At 39.7% G+C, this 20,798-nt stretch overlaps 1 protein-coding gene across 9 annotated transcripts in view; it reads right to left on the reverse strand.

Moving 5' to 3' along the window:
• ATOSA (atos homolog A) overlaps positions 1-20,798 on the reverse strand; it is a 49,590-nt gene that overhangs the window by 15,619 nt on the left and 13,173 nt on the right. For 3 of the 9 annotated variants that reach the window (XM_052809004.1, XM_052809002.1, XM_052809000.1), the window contains 2 exons: positions 1,324-1,508; positions 270-472 (listed from right to left, as the gene is read on the reverse strand). In XM_052809004.1, coding sequence (XP_052664964.1) covers positions 270-472; positions 1,324-1,508 — 388 coding nt within the window. Of the gene's footprint in view, positions 1-269; positions 473-1,323; positions 1,509-7,518; positions 9,638-9,665; positions 9,754-12,824; positions 12,926-14,291; positions 14,512-20,798 lie in introns of those variants that run through there. The other 6 variants (XM_052809003.1, XM_052809006.1, XM_052808998.1 and 3 more) reach the window with 5 other exon arrangements.

A 20,798-nucleotide genomic window follows, 5' to 3' on the forward strand; every position in this document is an offset into this window, starting at 1 on the left:
TATACAATTTAACATAACAAATAATGCATAAAAATGACCATTTTCAGCTAGGAGCATTTCATACTCTGCATTGCACAATGTGCACTGCAGAAAGTATGAGTACAGGAAGACTAAGATTAAAAGATGCTTAGATTTCACTGGTAAATAGTGGTTTTCTTAGATCAGTCCTCATGGCAAAGGGCCAGTTCAAAACCACTAACTGATTACTTTAAGGACTTCAGTATGACAAGATTCTTGCAACTATCATCTAATCCTAATATCCAACTTACTGTCGAGGAACTGGCTCCAAAATCCACCTTTCTAACAGCAACGCATCTTGTTTGATTGCAGGATCATTTAAATCATTCCCCTCGGTGGTGGGCCCTTCATCACTATAGCAACAGTCTGGAAGTAGCATCACTTCTACCATGATTGGAATATTGTTCTTCCACAGTAGCATAACCTCAGATCTGGTTCGCCTGGCTTGACGACACTGAGGGAAAGAAAAAATGTCAACATATGCAAGCCATAAAAATACTAGCCAGATTTGAATCTACTTTAAAAACATGTTCCAAAGTACTGGAAAAGGGTAAGGGTCAAATTCTGTAAACTAGGTTTCACCAAATCAGAGATAAGATTCCAGAGCTATTAAATGAGAAATAATTAACAAATCCTTTATGGTTGCCGTTTGAGCAACTTCTGTAGAAAATTAAAAGAGCTCATAAAAATACATTTCCCCAACCACTATACTTTGCTACCTTGTACTTCTCTCTCCACAACTCATCCTCTTGGATAGACACACTCAAGCAGTGTCTTTATAAGTTCTGTGTCTTCGAGCAGGCTAACTTCTGCATGAATAATAACTTAAATTCACATAGTACTCAGGAACTTTTACTTGAGAGATGGGGTGCTCCAACCTTACTCCCAAATAGACTGGCTAGATTTGATGTGCTCATGTTTTTTGGATCACTAACTTTTCAAGAATACCTGGAAAAGCAAAAAGTTAAGGCAAGTCAGCCTACATTTTCTACAAAAAAACCCCAGACCAAGAACATTAAGTATAGCGCTTGCCATTTGCATAATAAAGACTCAAATAGCTACTGCATTCAGGTAGTTGCGTGGAATTTCATGTTCAAGGATAAAAGGCTTAATGATCTCTCATTTTAAGGACAGATCTATTATTAGTATGATGCTGAATTACATACTCATTTAAATGCAGGACTGACAGAAAGCAACTCTTATTCATGCTTAACTGTGAATCTACTGTAGGGTTCTTGGCTGACTTTAATCATGGTAGCAAGAATGCACACAACGACACTTAAAATTAAATGGGTACCATCATACCTGAGCCAGTTTTTCACTGCATTCATGCTTAGTTGTTGTTGGCTGACTTGATTGTGCCGGTGGGCAATGAAAGCCCTCTGTTCTGCCCTTGATCGAATACTCGGGCGTTCGACCTTCAGTGATCAACAAGGCCAAGGAGACCAGGAACTCCTCAGCTTCATACTCAAAGTATTCATCCAAAGTATCTGCCATTTTAAAAAGACAAAAAATAATGACATCTGCTGTAGAACAAGCTTTCAACTGTTGGCTGACCCCACAGTTTGTTTCAATTTACACTTAAAATGAGAGCTATGGGAAATGGATCTTTGTATCAGACTGGCTGCACTCCCCATAAGGCCCAAGTTACTGTGCCACCACAAAAACACTCTCCTCATCTCGTAACGTCATCACTACAAGCAGACAAAATTAGAAATACCCTAAAGAAAGCTTCACATAGTAACTAGTCAATGTACCAGATTTCAGCAGTGCTGAGAAACAACTGTTTGTGTTGTGAACCACAGCTGGATCACAGCTTCTCCAGAAGAAAAAAAGTTTCCTGGGCTCTAGTGGAAGAAGTCTGATGGCAGCATGACTTGGCATTGTTAGTATCATGTGACAGAAAGAGAAGCCACAATACATCATAAAATACATTAAAAATTGAATAAGAAAAAAATAGATTTACTTCTATTAGAAGAAGTGGGACACAATGTTCTTTAAGATTTTTATTGTGAGTCCCTCCTGCTGAGAGCAAGGCTTACTTGAGAGGTCCATTTTTAGTTACGATTAACACATAGGAAAGGTTCCCAAGGAACATACAGAGTATTCATTGTTTTGTACCATGGTCAGTCTAAACTTGTGCAAAGAATTAAAACTCAACAAGTCTCTGTAGACAAAGCAGCAGCTGGCATTACTCTTCATGAATTACCTTGGCACACTCGATTCCCACAGAGGCAGGATGCACCAGTCCCCTGATTTAATGGTGTTTTGTAGATCACCCTTCTCCTCCTCCTCCTCCCTCATAACGAGGATGTCACACATCATTCAAACAGATTCAAGTACAAGCAGATCGTGTCATTCCCCTCTCTGCTTGGGAACACTTAAGCTTCAAAATGATTTAGTTACTGAAGAGGCTGCAGAAAAATCTCTTTTCCAAGACAGCTAAAATACATTCAAGTTCAAAGTCTATTTTAAGAGCAGCAAAGAAAAGCAGGTGGAGGCAAGGCTGCCAGCAGTTCTTTACCTTTATTTTTATGCTTTAGGGAAACAAAAGCACATGACACCTTCACAATTTTAACTTAAATGCCCTATGTCATCCACCAAAACAAAATTGCCACAGGGACAGAGTTAATTTCTACTCATGTTTTGATTACCATGCATAAAATACCTTTCCACTTCGGGAAAAAAAAAAGAATTCAGACATCTCTTTTGTGTTCATTCCCTAATAGCAGAGCATTTGGCAAACATGGCAAGACAGACTCGAGAGATCCATACAAGAAGGGATGCATGAAACAAAAGTTCCAATTAAATGTGCAATTACCTGCATACGCAAATTGTAAAGTGTGTAAAACTAGCTTTTGCATGTACATATTTACCTAGCCCAGGCTTGTACTCCACAGACCCCAGGGCTTACAGCCTATTTTGAGGGATATACATAAGGCAAATAAGAGAAGTCAGCCCACTGCCAGAGAACTCAGTTCACTGCACAGGAGTCCTCCTCTTTACCAGCTTCCCCCCTGCCCTTTTTAAAGGAATGCACTTATAGACAGCTGCTTTAGGTGGCAGGGGTGGGCTATAACCAGGACCCTCTTCCCACCACGCACCCACATCTGCCCATGGCACACGCAGCCAGCGGTGCGGCACTCCTGACCCCTGCCGTACATGCCACATCTGCGTGCGCACATCTGTGAAAAGGTGCCAGGCGCTGGACTGCCACAACCAGCACGAGTCCCGTGGCTCCATCCTCCGGGGGGGAGCGGGGAAGGGGCTCTTCCGAAACAACTGCCCGTGCCAGCTGCCTGCCCCCCGCCCTGGGGAGCACCCCGACCAGGAAGGGACCGAGGGCCCTGGAAGAACAGGGTGCTGCCAGGACAATTCATCTGGCCACTGCCTGCCCTCAGGCAGAGGAAAAGCCAGAGGATGGATGAATTACCCTGGAGGACCCAATATGGCACGTGAACGATACATTAAATCATCTGGCATGAGTTAAAATGGTCATTCATCTGACGGATGGCAGAAAATGACTAATAAAGGGCGCATGAAAGATTAAAGGAATGGTAAATAACAGAGAGGACAAGACACTTAGGTAGTGATGAGTCACCTACAAAATTAGGCACCTGCGATTTTATTATTTTTTTTTCAGCTGAAAGTCTGGTGAACAATAGGCAAGTCATACTTAGGGATAGGGAAATGGGATTTGGAAAGACTCTGAAAAGGATTTGGATATTACAGCTGACAAAAAAAGTAATTGCAGCATTATCTTGCTGCCAGCACAAGCATCACGCTCATCTTTTTATGTCCAAAGGTCATGGTAATGTTAAGAAAGCCACAGCAGGAAGGATCACTACTGGAATATTTTTCCTACTCTGACAAGAAGTTCCAAAAATCTAGCAAGCGTTCAGCAGGAGTGATATTAATTTAAACAAGAATTGCCTCATGCTTGGCAGACTAAACAGAAGCAGAATTCATCCTTAAGAAAATGTGTAAGAGGAATTCTGTTTAGTTAAAATATGTAAAAACATCTACGGTTTTAAAGAAAAAAATAAAGAGCTTGACCAAGACCTGCACGTGCTTATGCAGACAGATCCTATTCTCAAACACCTTCTTATGTAACAGAAACGTGCACAGTAAGACGTGATACCTGAAAATTTACAATAGAGAATTTTAAATGGCAAGTAACAGTAAAATAGATACGCCCTTTAATTAACATTAGTAGCTTACCATGTGAAGCAGTAGACCTTCTATTATTTGGCTCTTTTTAGAAAGAATCCATATTTGATCAAAAGCTTCTGGACTCGACACAAATTAATAGATAAAACCTATGGCCTGAGTGCTTCTGCTGAGCTGGTTAGATTCAGGTAAAAACCCCACCCTCTTTTTGCATTAAAAAAAAATCCAATACCAAAGCTTATATTGTATACTTAAAACACTCATTGTCTTCACAGAAATATACCACAAATTGACATACAAGCCGTAGACAGTTTAAGCATGTCCAAACGCAAGATCCAGTGAATTTAGTAAATAAGCAAGATCTATTGAATAAAGCAAGGTAATTAAATCTGAAATAATCATTACTCAAGATTCAGAATACATACACAATATTACTTCATGTAAACAGATAAAACTTACTTTTAAGTTCAATTTGCAAACACTGCCTCTGTTCCTGTATCAGACCTATTATTTCAGAAGCAACCAGTATCTCGCCTTAAGGATGGAAGAGGAGACCCAACTAGCTAGAGACATACTTGTATTAGCTGCAGTTACAAAAACACAAAGTTGTTTCAAAATAAAAACTGCATCTCATTAAGGGATGATAAACAGCAAGTATTGAATTAGGAAATGCTACTGTTTTCATAACAACATTATAAAGACAGGGCCAACACTTTAAAATTATGTCAGCAATGTAACAAACCATGTATTTGGTCTGGACTTTTAAAAAAGAATTTTTAAAGCATGAATAGCAGTGGACATTGAGAAATATGTTTTCCTACAAAGTTCATGTGGCATATCTACTTTTTTTTAGCTCCACTAGATTTCTATATCATCTAGCAACTGTAAGAGTTTTCATAAAGGAAAAAAACCCTATAAATATTGAGAAGCCTGGTAATTGTTCCTATACAACAGACACAGATGATACAAGTTGATGTAATTGAGGACGAGGGTAGAAAGACATTTATAGAAACAGCAAACTCAGTGTTTAGTTAAAAAAAGTGTTACTGTGTGTGCTGTAACTGTTTGCTTCTGTGTATGAATCAGCCCTGTTTAAGACACACATCGTATATTGTGCATAGAATAACCTCAGTACTATAATCTGACTACACAAATATGACTATTATTCTTCTTCATCTCTAGCAATGGAACGTGCAAGTATATAGCATAAAATATGCATCCCAGCAGTGTCTGGGTTTTATTCCCCTTAAAACAGCAAAAAATCCAGTTAGTTGACACAAGTGCACAGGAATTAAAGTAACAAGGCACTACAGCCCTTTAATCAATACATTGAAACTAAAGTTCATTGAGCAGGTGGTCACAAGAGATAGCAGCAGATGTCAGACTACCTTAGGAGGGAAAAAAAGAAAAATATGAATTTGGACTGAAGCTACTACACATAAACCAAAACATACGATACTGGAGAACTAAAACGTAGAGGCACATCATTTTGTTTCCCTTTGTCTCCTGCACATACCAACCTCAACAAAAACTGATTTTCTACATCTTCTGGACAAACAGAAAAGCCCATTTAACCAGAGATGTCACAAAGAGAGTCTTCAAATGCTTGTCCTCCCTCGTCCACTACGCACAAGTGCACAATCACTGGAGCACTGGAATAAAAAATAAGAACTCAACCCCCCCAAAAAAGTTAAACTGGCTCACATCCTAAACCTCTATCAAAGTTAGGTATGTGGTACTAGTGAGTCACAAATTCACTTAACCGTAACCCAAGGACTCTCCCAAAACTTCAGTTAATCCAGTTGTACCCAGCTGACTCCTTTCCCAACTAGGTCACACTTGTGCAGACCAACTCCCTTCCCTGTCCTATCGCAGCATTTTCTGTAGTAATTACAGAAAATGTTTTCCTGAAATGTGTGTATGAGAACAGCATTTAATCTATTTTCTAGGCTTAGACAGGAAACGAAGACATTGGGTATCATGTAACCTGTTGTGCTCCAGGGGCCACCAGAAGATACATCTGCAAGCCACTGCCCTGTCCTGCCCAGGGACAGCGAGGCAGTGAACGGCTCCAGCAGAGCTCCTCCTGCCCCGCGACCTCCTGCTAACATGACCAGGCAGTGCTGCAACTGTAATCTTAGTCCATGCTTGTTTTATTGTCCTAGCACCTTTCATACTGCCCTGGACACCAAAAATATCTACCAAGCTTGTCCTCCTCTTCTCAGGAGGGGAGCTCATTTTTGTAAAATGCCTTTCTTCAAAGACAGACGAATTTGTTCAGCATGAAGTATCCATTAGTCCTGACCTCCACTGATCTGGAGGGCTACTTTCTTAGAGCTCATGAAACAACTAAATAATTGCTTTCAAATACGCTCTATAACAGTCCAGACTTGCCCTGGAAAATCTTCAGGCATCCATAATGGATTTTGAAGGCCACCGATTTAAAGTAATCGGATTTCTATTTCACTTCTTAGAAAGTTGAAACCCAGTAAGCAAAACACTAAACAAAATACAGGGTGCGTGGTGTAGGCTATCCGGATTCCCAGCTGACGCAAGCCCTGCTCCTACCCTACCCCAGCCGTCCAGAGGGCACCGTGGCATGATTGCCCACCTCCTCTCTCTGCTTCCTTCGTGTGCTACAATTGTTTTGAAAGACTAAAAATATCGCTTAAGTACTTGGATCTTATTTTTTGTACTTTTAGCACAGGCAGCCCATAAGGAGACGCTTCAGTCTAAGAGTCCCGTGGCAGGAGTGTCAGATACACTGGAGAAAAGCAGCTGCACTGTCAGCGTTCAGAAGCCATCACCTTCTAGCAAAGGCATCGCTGTGCATTTAAAAAATTACACCAAAAGCTATCTGGCCCTTCCCCCAAACCAGTTAACTCTCAATAAGTTTTATTATCTCGCTACTCTAAGAAGTGGGTTAAAGGTAGTTCCATATTTTAAGAGTAAGGCAGAGATTCAAGAAACTACTGTAAAGGAAATGAAACACAATGTAAACATTTGACTAACAGCTTCTCTTCTGGAATTAGAAACACCTACGGATGCTTTGGTTAACTAATTCCACGTTGTGCTTCACTTCAAAAGAAAGTTGCCCTTGAACCCCCCAAATTCATGATTTTCTGAATGAGCAGTCATGTTGTGTTTGCATATTACAAACCCGTAATTATATCTGAAGTCACACACTTCAAAAGCCTTGCAATATTAAGAGTTTAAGTATAATTTAAGCTATCAAGAGTTAAAGTCATGAGATGGTCTACTTGCTTCAAGAAACATGCTATTAGTTAAGTTTACTTAAATTCAAGCAAATGCAATGAACTGGTTACTCACCTTATCTTAGGAATACTCCTATACAGGTATATTTTTCCCCACATTGACTCCTGTCTTAGATTCTTAGGGCTCAAGATCTTTGAGCTCCAGGACAGCCATTATGAAAACAAGAGGAGAGCAGCACAGTACCTCATCTTACTCTTGCTGTCTCCTTACTTCTTCCTGGGTACCAAACTGAACCACTACTTGCTTATCAAAGCAGTTCAGCTGCAGGCAGGAAATGGCAGCATAGGAACTTTACATTAGGATTAATGCATACCTGCTATTCAAAGAAAATAGAGTATAAGCTATAAAAAATTGCTGGATCTACTTAGTTTTGTGTAGGAGAATAGGAAGAAATTCACCTGCTTTTGTGTTGTTATGCCAGTTTATAATTAGAAAAACAAAACAAAACACACCACACCATCTTATACATAAGGGGGGGGATTTTTAAAAATCAAGACACAGCTACATGGCAGCAGATGAAGTTACTCTGGAGCTCCAGAGCAATAAAAATCAATCAGTACCAATCAGTGCCATCAGCTCCACTCCAGACTGCAGCGCTGCAGTAAGTCCACTGGTATGTGTGTATCACTGCCTATCTACTATACACTTCTGCTGGACGCCTCTCACAGCATCCAGAGCTAATCTCGAGGCAGCTTTACCGTAAATAAAGTTACCAAAAAGAGACTGGTCTTAAAATCAGGCTGAAAAAAAATACAAAAAACGTACAATTGACATTTTACTAAAACTTCTTTAGGTTCAAACAGCTTAATAAGTACAGAAATAAAATTCACTTAAATTCATTTAAAGCATAAATTTCCTCCAGTAATCTCAGAAACTACAACTCTCAGAGAGTGTAAAATGCAGACTGTTAAACTGATCTGGGTGTTCCCATCTAGCTTCCTGCGTTTTGGCTGACATCCTATTTTCCCATCACCATACTGCTTACTGAGTCACTTCTTCTAACTGTAGCTTTCTATTTTTATCTAAGCAACAACAGTTTAACCTGCTTCTTTTGATTTTTTGGCATTAAACCAAATTCTAGATCCAATATTTGCATTTTGATCGGGGAAACTGGTTTTATTTTCTCGTAACTGGACAAAGAAAAGGAATACTTCAGAACATATGATGTAAGCTGAATTGTTTTTTGCTCCACAAGAAAATCACGAACTGTGAAGTACGTCAGTCATTATGATTTCATCGTCTGTATTTAGTAGAAGGAAAGTAATACCTGAAAATGTGAAGTTTGAGGCTCGTTTCAAACCTCAGTTCACCAAAAATTGCAAGAGAACTCATATATTCTAAAATACAGTTCTCCCACTGTATCCTGACATGGGTAAATTAAGTGCTGAAATGTCAGTGTAAAGCTGTAAGATTTTCAGTGCTGCAATGTTTAGCATTTTAAATATAAGCCAGTTAGAGGAACAGAACATATGCTTTTTGCTGATACCTAAACTTATTAGTCTACAGAACGGGTTACAAAAGATGCACTTGTACCGACATGCTATAACCGGACAGGTGCTGAAAGCAAAGAGGACTTGTCTCAGCTAATGCCCTTACTTACGCACACATCAGTTTGTGTTGTCCTTTATATTATGGTTTCCTAGATTGTGATTTCATTAAACATGACTACACAAAAATCTCTGAAGTTGTATTATAATGAAACAAACATGCCTATCAGGAGTAGACTAAGTAATTTCTGAGTTTTCCATTCATTCTTCTCTAGCTTTTTACATTTTTCCCTTGATTAGCTGATGCTCTGCCTAAATTAGATTACGTTAGAACAAACTGCGTGACTCGATAAAACTACCTAAACAAAAAAAAACTTAAAAAAACCTGACAAAGCAATAGGATTTCTAATTCTTCAGCTCAAAACTATTTTTCAGGTATGTCTGTTAGTTCATAAAAGAAAACAATTAGGAAAAAACATCTCTTTTAGAATAAGTATGCAGCACTAAGTATAGAATAGACACTCAGCTGTAACTGGGAGGGAATAAAGGGTTTATATGTAACCTTCACTCTCACCATCAATACAGTGATTTACTACCCTTTTAAATATGCTGATATAAATTTTGCAGAATTATATTGAAAACAAATTACTGAAATGCTGTTTTAAATCCCACCCTCGTTCACAGGAGGAAGCAAGGGCAATGTGGAGATCTGACCTAGGCTAGCTTCACAGTCACTGCCACCATAATGTGAAACCGCATCCAACATGCTTGGTTTGGGGAGCTGAAGGAGCCGTGTGTCACCCTAGAACAGAAAACAGAGCGCACTTAAGCTTACAGAATACGTGAAAATTTCTTCCTAAGGTGTTTTCTGGAAAAACAATTAAGCACTTTTACATTAAAATACAGATTTTCCAATATGAGATTTCTAGATATATATTCAATCATTTGTTTTTTCACGCTTCCTTCACTGATGTTGATGATGATGACTGTTTCATCTTTCATCAAGGCTTCCCCAGCCAAGGGAACTTAGTTTGGAGATGAGGATGATGACGGCTGATGACCATCTTCACTATTGTTACTCGCTAATTCAAGAACCAGCTTAGCAGCAACTACATGGCTGAACACACACAGACTGAAGGCTTTCATCAACTTACTCAACCTTATGTTAGCTGTAAATATCATACTGCAGTGGCTCCGTAGCTGTTGCTTTCTTTTCAAAGGAAGCCCAACATGAATTAACAATGAAAAAGCACATGTATTTGGCTAAGCCTCATCTCTTTCTGAAGGCGTATCATCCATACGACAGTTGCAGCAATCGAGTACTGGGAAGTCTAACTGCATTTGGAAGCCAAGACATCCTTCCCATTAAACAGGTTGACGGCAGCTCTGCATTAAATTCCAGCTGTGATAGAATTTTTATAGTACATAAATAAAAATGCATGCCAGAAATTTTATTTGAGGCCTTAAACACAATACAATTCGAGACGACAGACTAAGTTTCCTCTTTAATTTGTTTAACAATCCAGCTTGACAAAGATTCAACTATTTGCAGACTTCTGCAGTATTTTATACAGAGACTGGTTTAAAGATGGCAAGCAGTAATTTGTGATAATAAATCACTTGGATATTACTGGAAAACAACACGAGACTATTTAAAAATCCTACAGTAGGTATTTCAATGCTTATGAGAGCTGCCAGAGAGAGCAGCCCTCTACTTAAAACATGACATGTTTGCATCTTGTGCTGACTGGTTTTTTGCTAAAGTGTTACTCGGTTTATTCCTCTCTAGCTTATCATCTTCACAATATACGCAAGTATCTTTGGGAACAGCATTCACAGTGATGTAGGGTTACACTTGCCAAAAAACGCTGGGTTTTAAAATTTCCCCACTAACACTAAAAATTAATCTCTTTGGGGTATTCCATGCTTTATCTCATCACCTTAAATATTCATTGTGCATACAAACTTTGACAATATACTTTCAAGTGTTCTTGTGCTTATTTTCCTGTTAATGATGATAAAACAACACATTTTTTCTGAGGAGGAATGTAAAGTAGCCTTCAGCTCTCAAAAAGATTTTGAGTGAATGATTTGAAAGCATCATTAAGGGCTTGAACAAAACTGTAATGGGAGCACACACAACTCCTGCTGGGGAAGGCCAGCTACGCTCTGTGTGAGCACAGGTTCCACTTTGGTTTATAATCACCAGGCACAAACTGGTATTCTTCCTCCCTAAGATCACTGCAAGAAAAAGAACGGTTACATCATGTGCAAGTTGCTTCAGACCATAGTCAGACTTCTTGAAAATAAACCAGAGTGAATTTGAAAAGTGCCATGTGAAAGCACTGACTCATTTTGGGGTGGAATCAGTAGGGATGCCACAGCTGATGGAGTCAGGGACAGCCGCTGGAGTCAGAGCAACCCCCTGGAAAAAAGTACCATGTTGACTTATGGGACCACACATTGTGGAAACCCTTCACTAAGCACTGAGCCTTCAACACAATATTGTTGTCAAAGCAAGTGAAGTTTTTTTAAGTACTAAAGCACTCAGCCTTCCACACAGTCCGAAAACTTTCAAACACCAGTAGCCACTCATCTTCACGCTACCATCAGGTGCCAACAAGCCCAGCCAATGGTTTTTGATAGCCATGATCTACAGACTCTGAAGTCAGGAACTACTGACTTTAATAAGCTAATTTAAACTTGCATAAATCAGACATCCCTGGCAATTCCTCTCTGCTTTTAATCTCTTGAAAAGTATCTTTTTTCAACCTACAGAAAGATACAAGACAACTGTTTGTAAAGACTGCTGAGGAACCTCTTGTATGTTGAAAATCTCCTCAAAGCTACCTATTAGTATCTATTTTTAATACATACTTTCTCAGTTTTACTGTGGTAACAAAAAAACCCAAACCAACAGTAAGCCAGAGAAGGCTGTGGGATGGGGATGGGCAGAAGTCTAGGTATTTCGGGAAGAAAACCATCTATGACCTAGTCCACTTTTTGGTGAAAGTAGTCTACTCTATTAAAAGACTACTAAAAAAAAAACCCCAAAACTAACTGAGGCCTCCCACATGCATGATTAGCATGTCATTTCTTCAAGGTCAAGAATTTTGATCATAATCTACATGCCACATCTTCAAAAAGTTTTGGTTTCATTACTAGCACTACAAATTTGGTAAGAGTGCAAAAGAGCTGCTATCAGCAACTCACCAGTGCAGCGATAAGCCCCGCACCCACCCAAAAAGCAACCCCTCTCCCTCAAGGGCGCACAACACTGAACTTCAAATATGCTGTTGTCTTAGAGGAACCTATAAAAACTGCAATGTTATGAATGAAAAGAAAGGCCTAAGAATGCCAGCACTGTTACCCAGGTCAGCCGATATCCCTGTTTCAGTTAACCCAAGATCCAGATAGATGGAAGTTATTTTGCTTTATTTTTAAATTCTAGAGAAGATGACAGTCTGCAGTTTTCCATGAGGCTGAAAAAATGTCACGGGCCAGGAACTGAAAATCTGCAACTGCCTGGGGAGTAATGAACTTTTAGCTCAATCCAAACCATCAGAATAGTCACTTTGCATGTCTAGACCTATTTCATCTGTGCAAGTACTGAATAGCTTGATGGATGCAGGTTTTGTTCCTCTTTGTTTTCACGCAATTTGAAGAATCACCAGGATCTAGCTGAGTGACATTTATCTTGTTACAGTTCAGATTTACTTAAAGATTTTAAAAATCCAATCAGACTAGTGAAACTCCAGAGTGTTCAGACCTCGTTAGGTTTCCCTCCAGACACGCATGCATCTTGCAAAGCACCTTTTTAAAACTGGGCCCACTTGAACACTGAAATTTCAAATAACATACTTGTTTACTTACAAAATTTAAGTGTCTGCTTTCCCTCTCCCCTTCATTCAACCACCCTGCCAGGCTTGCATTGCCACTTTGAAGGCCACCAGAAACATCCAGCCACCGGGCACCTCGTGGAACAAAACAAGTTTATGACAATCCTAGGCGCAAGACACTTGCACAAAGTGCCAAAATTAACACTACTAGAGCAAGAATAATAGCGGTGTATTCATAATGTATCTCTTCAAAACAACTCTCCCTTCAAGGGAGAAAGTGAGTTCATGGATGACTGCGCCGTTGCTGGCACAGAGCGAAGACAGGCACGGTGAGGGCCAGCAGGCAAAAGCCTCCCTGCACAGCGCTGACCTCGAGTCACCCACCATCCCTGGCCTCCGCTCCACTTATTGGTTGCACGTGTGTTTTGTAACACCCTGTACTGCGTGTTCTTAGAACGTACTTTCCAGAGAACCGAAGGGACAGGGCTCACCCCTCCAAGACCACTTCCAACCCAATCTCACCAGCAGCAGCAGCATCCTGCTCCTCAAGATAAACTAGCAGTTTATAGAATAGTAAAAGATCCAACCTCTATGTTTGCCTGCTCTAAAATCAGGTGACCCGAGAGTCAAGAGACAGAGCAATAAATTATTAGGAAAAATAAAACACTAGACTAAAAATAGTGTACACGAGCAGCATGAGGAACAACCGTTTTTATCCAGTCAAAGCTCAAGGCCCTCCACAGCGTCTTTTGTATTCTGTGCAAAAAACAACTGACATGAGCAAAGACAGATAAACAAATAAAACCCAACTTTAGTTCCTCCTTGATAACTTGCAAATATATATTTAATCGAAAGCACAGAGCAGGGGGAAAAAAAAAAGTTGAATTTGGGGCGAGCAGAAAAGGTATTAATGTCCAAAGTAAATATTCAATGAAACTTACATCAGAAGATGTCAAAATTACTTTCTTTTGGGGAAAATTGCTCCAAGCTGCCTTCAGCCCAGAAATGCCAAAAAGTCACGATCTGCTATACATCAGCTACTAGCATAGTTCAGGCAACATTAAGGATTCGCCCACTTATCAGGTTTAATAGATTTAATAAATTATTGCAAATGCTCAAGTTAAGCATCAGGAAAAAAAAAAAAAAAGCCTCCACAAACATTACAGAATCCAAACGCCTGACGACCATACTTGTTTTGTCAACCCTCTCAGTTACTAAAAAGATTATACAGAGATTTGCTGTTAGAAATCAGTAAAGAAAACAAATTTCATTACTATCAAGTGAAAACAATGCATAATTTTGTTGGAGGAAGAGGATTTTTTTTAAGAGATAACAAAGAAGTGTAGAAGAGTATAGTCAAAAAGATTTTAAGTTTACATTTAGGAACATATGACTACATTGGCTGTGACTGTAAACAGCCCATTTTTGCAATCACTTATCTTCAAGAACTAATAAAAAAACATATCTGATAGATTTTTAGCACAGAACATTTTATTCTTACCATCTGAATTAGTGGCTGATCTTGAAAGAACCAGAATCTGGCATGGGACTCCAGACAACAAGCAACATGCCCTCTTTATCCCCAGAAAAACATGCAAATTGGGTTCACTACGTCCTTGTTGCTGGGCTGGATCCCTAGGAAATAGCATTTAGAGAATTGCTTTCAGTGTGAGTTGGTTTTACTCTTGACTATGGAAAAACACTGTCTGAAATCCTAAGGTTTTCCTCAGATAAATTCTTCACAGTCCAAGCTTTGATGAAGCTGGAAACATGCCTTGCCAGGGGGGACCTCTGGGCTGGGCACAGCCCACATGAATGCCACCCACGCTTTGGCTAGCAGATGGCAGTGCCTTATCTGCCTGCTCTGGGAAGTGCCAGCAGTGCCCGCAGGACTTCTCATAGAATTCATCACCGAAAATGAGTGTCAAAAAAGACATAGAAAAGATTATGCCTCACCAGCATCCAGACTTGTGAGGAAGATATGTCTGGTCGGTGTCTAACAGGAAACCATATTTTCCTGTTGTCTTTTTTGCCTCTCAAAACATCGTCTTTCATAACAAGTAAGTGACTTTTTTCCCTTTTTTTTTTTTTTTTTAACTTTCAAGATCTTCCACGGCTTACCGTCATTCCTGTTGTCTCCCACTCACTATTGCAGTAAACTTCCAATTAGCCTCTGATTACTTTAATCACTTGTACTTCCTCTCCCCTGTGTTGTCCTACAGTGGGGAAGAACACACTTGATGCAAAATGAGTCTGCTTTCCAGCTTCTCTGTTACAGCGATAAAGGCTTGTTAGCCTGTAGGCTGGGAGCAGAGTTTATCTGTCTCATCAGTATTATCCCCTTGCCTCCTTACAGCCCTCTGTTAGAAGTCATTGATTTCATGTTTGATACTTGCATAAGGTCTGAGGTGAGGATGGTCTTTTGTTCCATGCTTGTGTAATACCCAGCAAAACATGATACCTGAATGTGCCTCTTAATTTATATCACAGATAAATAATAATAATCCTCAGGTAACAACTCCAGGAAATTGCTTCCCTTCTCTCTAGAAGTAGTATTATGACTGAGTTATACACTTGGAGGCTGAAGAATTCCTCAATCCATCTAGACAATCAAACACAGCAATATGATACACTCTGGAAATACAGTTTGAGAATATAGTGGCTTGGTACACATCTACGTGAAGGGCTTCATTCTGTAAAGAAGCCACTGTTGTAGTGTAAAACCCACAGGCATAGATGTACCTCACAAAACCAGCAAGCGCCGAAGAAACTATGTGTTCTTAACAGCATTGATAAAACAGACTTACAACAGGTTGTTTATGCTTTGAGAAGTGACTTGCATTCAGTAATATACACAGGTCTTGTTCACGGCTTTCCCAGGGGACCAGATCAAAACCTGCCTCGGAAGCGCTTCCCTCCAGTAGTTTCAGTGCCACGAAGTTTAGTCTACACCAATACTCCTTCAGGTGTCCTACCTGAGAGATAGATATTGAACCTTCTATTTTGCATTTCACTATAGTAGGTACAGGAACTGTAGAGTAACTTTGCTACAAAAATAAAAAGATAGCACACAGGGTCCTTCTAGCATCCTGCTCAGAGCAGCCAAGGGCAAGCACCTTAGCAAAAAGAGCACGGACAAAGGAGTGCTGTAGCGATATTTGTCCAGAATACTCTTCCAGTCTTTAACAATTGAACCAAAGGGGCAGAGAAGGTCCTACAACGTCCAGTGGCCAACAGCTTCAACCCCCTCCGTGGCCCCCACTGTCCTACAGTGACATTCCCCTACTCCCACCGAGTAGGACAAATGCCTGGCTGCAAGTCAGATGAAAGGCCACATCCACCCCATGAGCTACAGGTTCTTCCTTGCTCCTCCGTACCAGGCCCAGGCCAAATACATAGAGCTTCCCACCTCCTTCTCCCTTTCCCCTTTGCAATACTACTTGAGTTGCAGTAGGTAATTTTCACATTAAATTAAACAAAAAGGATTCAGACAGATCAGCTCAGATTATAACCTTTTGTATTTAAACTAATGCTTTAACTGCTAGGCATTTTAAAGTGTACCATACTTCACACTTCTTTTAGAAAGATCTTATAGGAACTAAAATACACAAGGCCTCCAGGAATTCACATCCACATTCTCTCCTCCTCCTGCTGGTCCGCTTTGCCTCTTAAAATTCTTTTTAAAGTCGTAAAACCAACAAGTTATCTTTAGTTTCATAAACTCCGCTAAAACTGGAGAGAAAAAAAAGTGTTAGTTGCCATGGCAGCAGTGAGGAGTCGCTGGGTCAGGATGCAGAGAACTTCTCTTGTTCTGTCTGATCATTTGCATCAGAAGTTCAGCCATCTGTTATTAACTATTTAACAACAGTCTTGCTTATTAGCACTGGTGCTTGCTACTTAAGTTTACAGAATCTATCTCCTCACCTTCAGCCCTTCTGTAAATCTTTTAATTAATGTGGAAATTCATCCGAGAGCTCAGTTATCTTTCAGGTAGGATGACCACCATTACTTAAACTTGGTCAATATTCTCCTTTCTCACCAAAGAAAAAGCATAGACTTATGCAGACACCAACCTCTGGAAGCAGCAGCTTTATTGTCAGAGACATCAATTTGAAAACAATTTCATCAGACAGTAGATGATGTGACTGAACTGCAAGACAGGCTGTATTCCTCCCATTTAAGCATACTCCACTATATGTTATATTCCCAAGTTCCACAGCATCCCTCAATCTTCTACATCCCATCTTCTCAGCATTGCAGAAGAAAACAGGTTTGTAATTTTATTTAAGAGTATGAATAGCATAGACTCAGCTATGAGTTACTAGCAAGGAAATACTGCCTTTTATCCTCTAAGAGAATCTGAAATCTATTCATCTACTAGCTGTACACATTAAGAAAACAAAAACTTAGTTCTCACATTTCCATGTTTAAAACTGGAGTTAAAAATCTTTCACCTTATCTTGACTTCACTATCTTCATTCAGATCTGTATGACAGAATAGAGTAAAATACTGTTTCCGAGTCTAGTCCTAGGAAAGCAGGCCAGTCTTGCTGCTCCTCACTCATCACGCTCTCAGAAGAAAGTGGGAGGCTACACAACAACAAAAGGGGAACAACATGACTGCTTCTTTTACTGTTCCTTAAAACTATTTCACAGGGAAAAAAAAAAAAAAACAAAACAGTACTATTAGGAGCAAGTAAGGGGCCTTCAGCAGGAAGTTCTTATTTCAGTCATTTAACACCTTAAATGCTGTATCATGTATGCTAAGAGCACTCTGTTCACAGGTACAGCCAGTAAAGCTCAGATCCTCCAAACTTATCAAAGTGGAAGAAAAATTTGAAAAGTATTTATGTGGGAATATGGAAAGACAGTTGCAGAGCATCAGAACACTAATTCACACATACAGATAACAAGACAGTATTTTCCAGGCCAGTCTTTCATTCAGATGACAAGCAGACCAGCAGCCTGTTATATGCACTAGCAATCTCAGCATGGCAAGACCTGGTGCAGAGACAGCACTGGTTAAGATGCCTTCTCAGATTCTACAAAGATGAGAGATTTGGTAGGTACAACCACACGCGCATAGGATAGATCTGATATAATGCAATGGTTTAGAGACCCATGTGATACTGTATCAAAACAAGAACCCAGTTTCATTACTTCTGGTTCCAATGAGAATGATGGAACTAAACAGTCTAGAAGCGTCTGAAAAGGTTTTTCTTTCAGCTTGTTCAGGAAAAGTCTCCATTACAGATATTCACTTCATATGTGAAGGCTTGGTGAATTACATCCAGGGCAGCTTTCTGACTATCAAGCTGTATCAACTCCAGAGACTTGCTTCAACTCCAAGAAGCTATGTGAACACTGATGGCATACCTAAGCCCAAGATAAATACAGTCACACCGGGGAAGAACTGTTAAGCACATTTTCTACCTACGTGTGAGGCACCTACTAATGCCACTGAGCTGCCTTTTTTTTTTCCCCCCCTAGAATAACTGAAAAAGAAGAAAATGAGAAACAAACCAAACAGTGCAAATGCACTGTTAATAATAAAGCTTTTAAAGAATATTCACAAGGAGAAGAGATAGAAACACTCAAGAATTCAAGAATTTTATTGTAATGGACAACACATTAAACATTAGATATATAATATGCAGGTTCAATAGGAACTGATACTCTTATAACTTTATTACAACACCATATCAGTTAGAAATCACACCTACAACCTGGAAACTTTGCAGCACTGCTGCTAGAACAGAACTAGCTGTCAGGGTACTTAAAAAAGCACACAGGAAAAAAAGCATAGGACTTGTTAGGAAGTGTCCTCGGGTGAGGAATGTAGATTAAGAATCCCATTACTTTACCTGAAATAAAGAAAAAGACAAAACAAAAAGCCCAGAGCAAACTATTTTCGTTACATCTGACCTCTTCTACTGCAGTTTCTTTCTGTATTCATCTTCTCTTTGTGCTTTCCTACTTCATCTCTCAAAACTTTGATGTTACAACCTGTTCACTGTCATCTAAGTGGTGGGTAATTTATCTTGTGGAACTTTGTCAGAACACGTTTGGCCACCCAGAATCCTCCTCCTAGCTAGTGAGGCTACCTCCAGCTTCAGTAGGTTTGTTTCAGTATTTGCAGTCCAGATTATTTAGAGGCTGGGGTGTAGGGAAAGGAATAAGGCTAGCAGACCCAAGGCAGAGACTGTACTTCTTCATCAGAAATGCAAGGAGCTCTGAAAGAACTGAGATGAAATTGATGATGGTGGAGCAGCATGAAGCTCCTCTGGTAATTTTTCCAATGCTATTAACCTTCACCTACAAGGCCTGCCCTTAAGCAGTTAAACAGTAACCTGCAAAAGTAAAAAAGTTACAAAAGAGACAATATATGCTTCTCATTTGAAAAATTTCTGGGAGAATGGCCAGGCCCATAAAATTGTTTTTAAACTTTATTTGGGAGGATAAATGAGGACATTACAACTCTCAAGCTGTGTAAAAGACTGCTCATTTTAAAATGGACACCAGAGCCCACTACGGAATTTTGAATGCATAAAACAAAAGAACATTTTTGGTAGTTTTAGAATTGAACTGTGTCACACAGCACAATTCAGCTATTTACAAGTTTCCACACTGTAAGTCATGTTATTAAGCTTTAATAGTCTTCTGGTACTCAAAAGAATAAAATGTTACATAGGGTCAAAATTTAAAGGCTTAACAGAATTTCAGCCAAGAATCTAGTTTGCCTCCCTCTCTCCTAATATGTGGTAATTTTCTACATAGCAAAATGGCAGACATTAAATTAACACATTGAAAATGTAATATATGCAATTATGAAATTTCACTTTGTCCTCTCAAAAATTCCTTACTACTTTATAAAGCAATGCTTCAGTGATTCAAAACTGATATTCCCACACAAACCATGAGAGTACACTAGTGGAATTGTTCCTCCTCCTGCATCAGGAGGTGAACATCTAATGTCAGCAGGCTCGCTTAAGCTAGAGCTCTGGTACCTTTCAGAGGAATACCAACAAGCTCTAGACCCAGGATGAAAATATATGCAAGCACTTGGTTGGAACAACATTTGCATTTTTAGAGAACAGGTTTGCATAAAAAGGAATGGATAATACTCAATTCAGCATTGAGTTCAGTATGCTATTTAATTAGCTTTAAACATAGCATATAGTTGAGCAACCAGTAAGCTAATTAAAAATACATATTTTTTAGTTACCTCCAAAGCTGACATATTTGCATCAGCTTCATTTGCCCCAAGACAAACAAGTAGTGGCAAAGGGCTGATAATGCTTTCATGCATTGTTTCCAGCAGAAATCAAAATACTGTAATAGTTTCCTCCTGCTGGAGGAAAGGGGAAAAAAAAAAAAAGAGAGAGAGAGAGAGAAACTTGACCTACATAACAAGGCACAGAAGAAACTCAGTTAAGCTGCAGGGTGTTTTTGGGAGGGGGTGAGGTTGGTTTTTTTTTTTTCCCCCTCCATAACAATGAAGAGTCAAGCAGTTACATATGGCTACACTAACTACAACTGTTAGCAGATTTGACATTTAACTAGATGTCTGACTTTTAAGGCTTAAAAATATCCCCCTCCTGTTCCAGGCCATTTAATACTCTTGCCCTAACAATGTAATGAATTAACAGAGTTAATTTTTAGGCTGTCCATTACTTTCCTTTAAAGGGAGGTTGGGAAAAAAAAAAAAACCCAAACCTCACAAAAATCCAACCTTTCATAGGCTCGATATACAGAACGAAAGGAAGAACATACGGTGAAGCTGTCTGGTTTTTTTAAAGGAACTATTTACCGACTAAAGTACAGCACACTTCTTCAGCTCAACCGGAGAGGCACACTTTAGCACGGACGGACTTAAAAATCACCTCTCGCAGAAAAACACCAACAAAAATTGCAGATTACTCCTACAGCTACGCTGCTCGAACTTGCTCCGAGCCCGGGAAGACTGTCCGGCCCGGTGCTACCGGCCTCCCAAGCCTGCCCACTGCCG

The sequence above is a fragment of the Harpia harpyja genome, chromosome 14 (genome assembly GCF_026419915.1).
Source record: "Harpia harpyja isolate bHarHar1 chromosome 14, bHarHar1 primary haplotype, whole genome shotgun sequence".
In the NCBI taxonomy this organism is placed as follows: Eukaryota; Metazoa; Chordata; class Aves; order Accipitriformes; family Accipitridae; genus Harpia; species Harpia harpyja.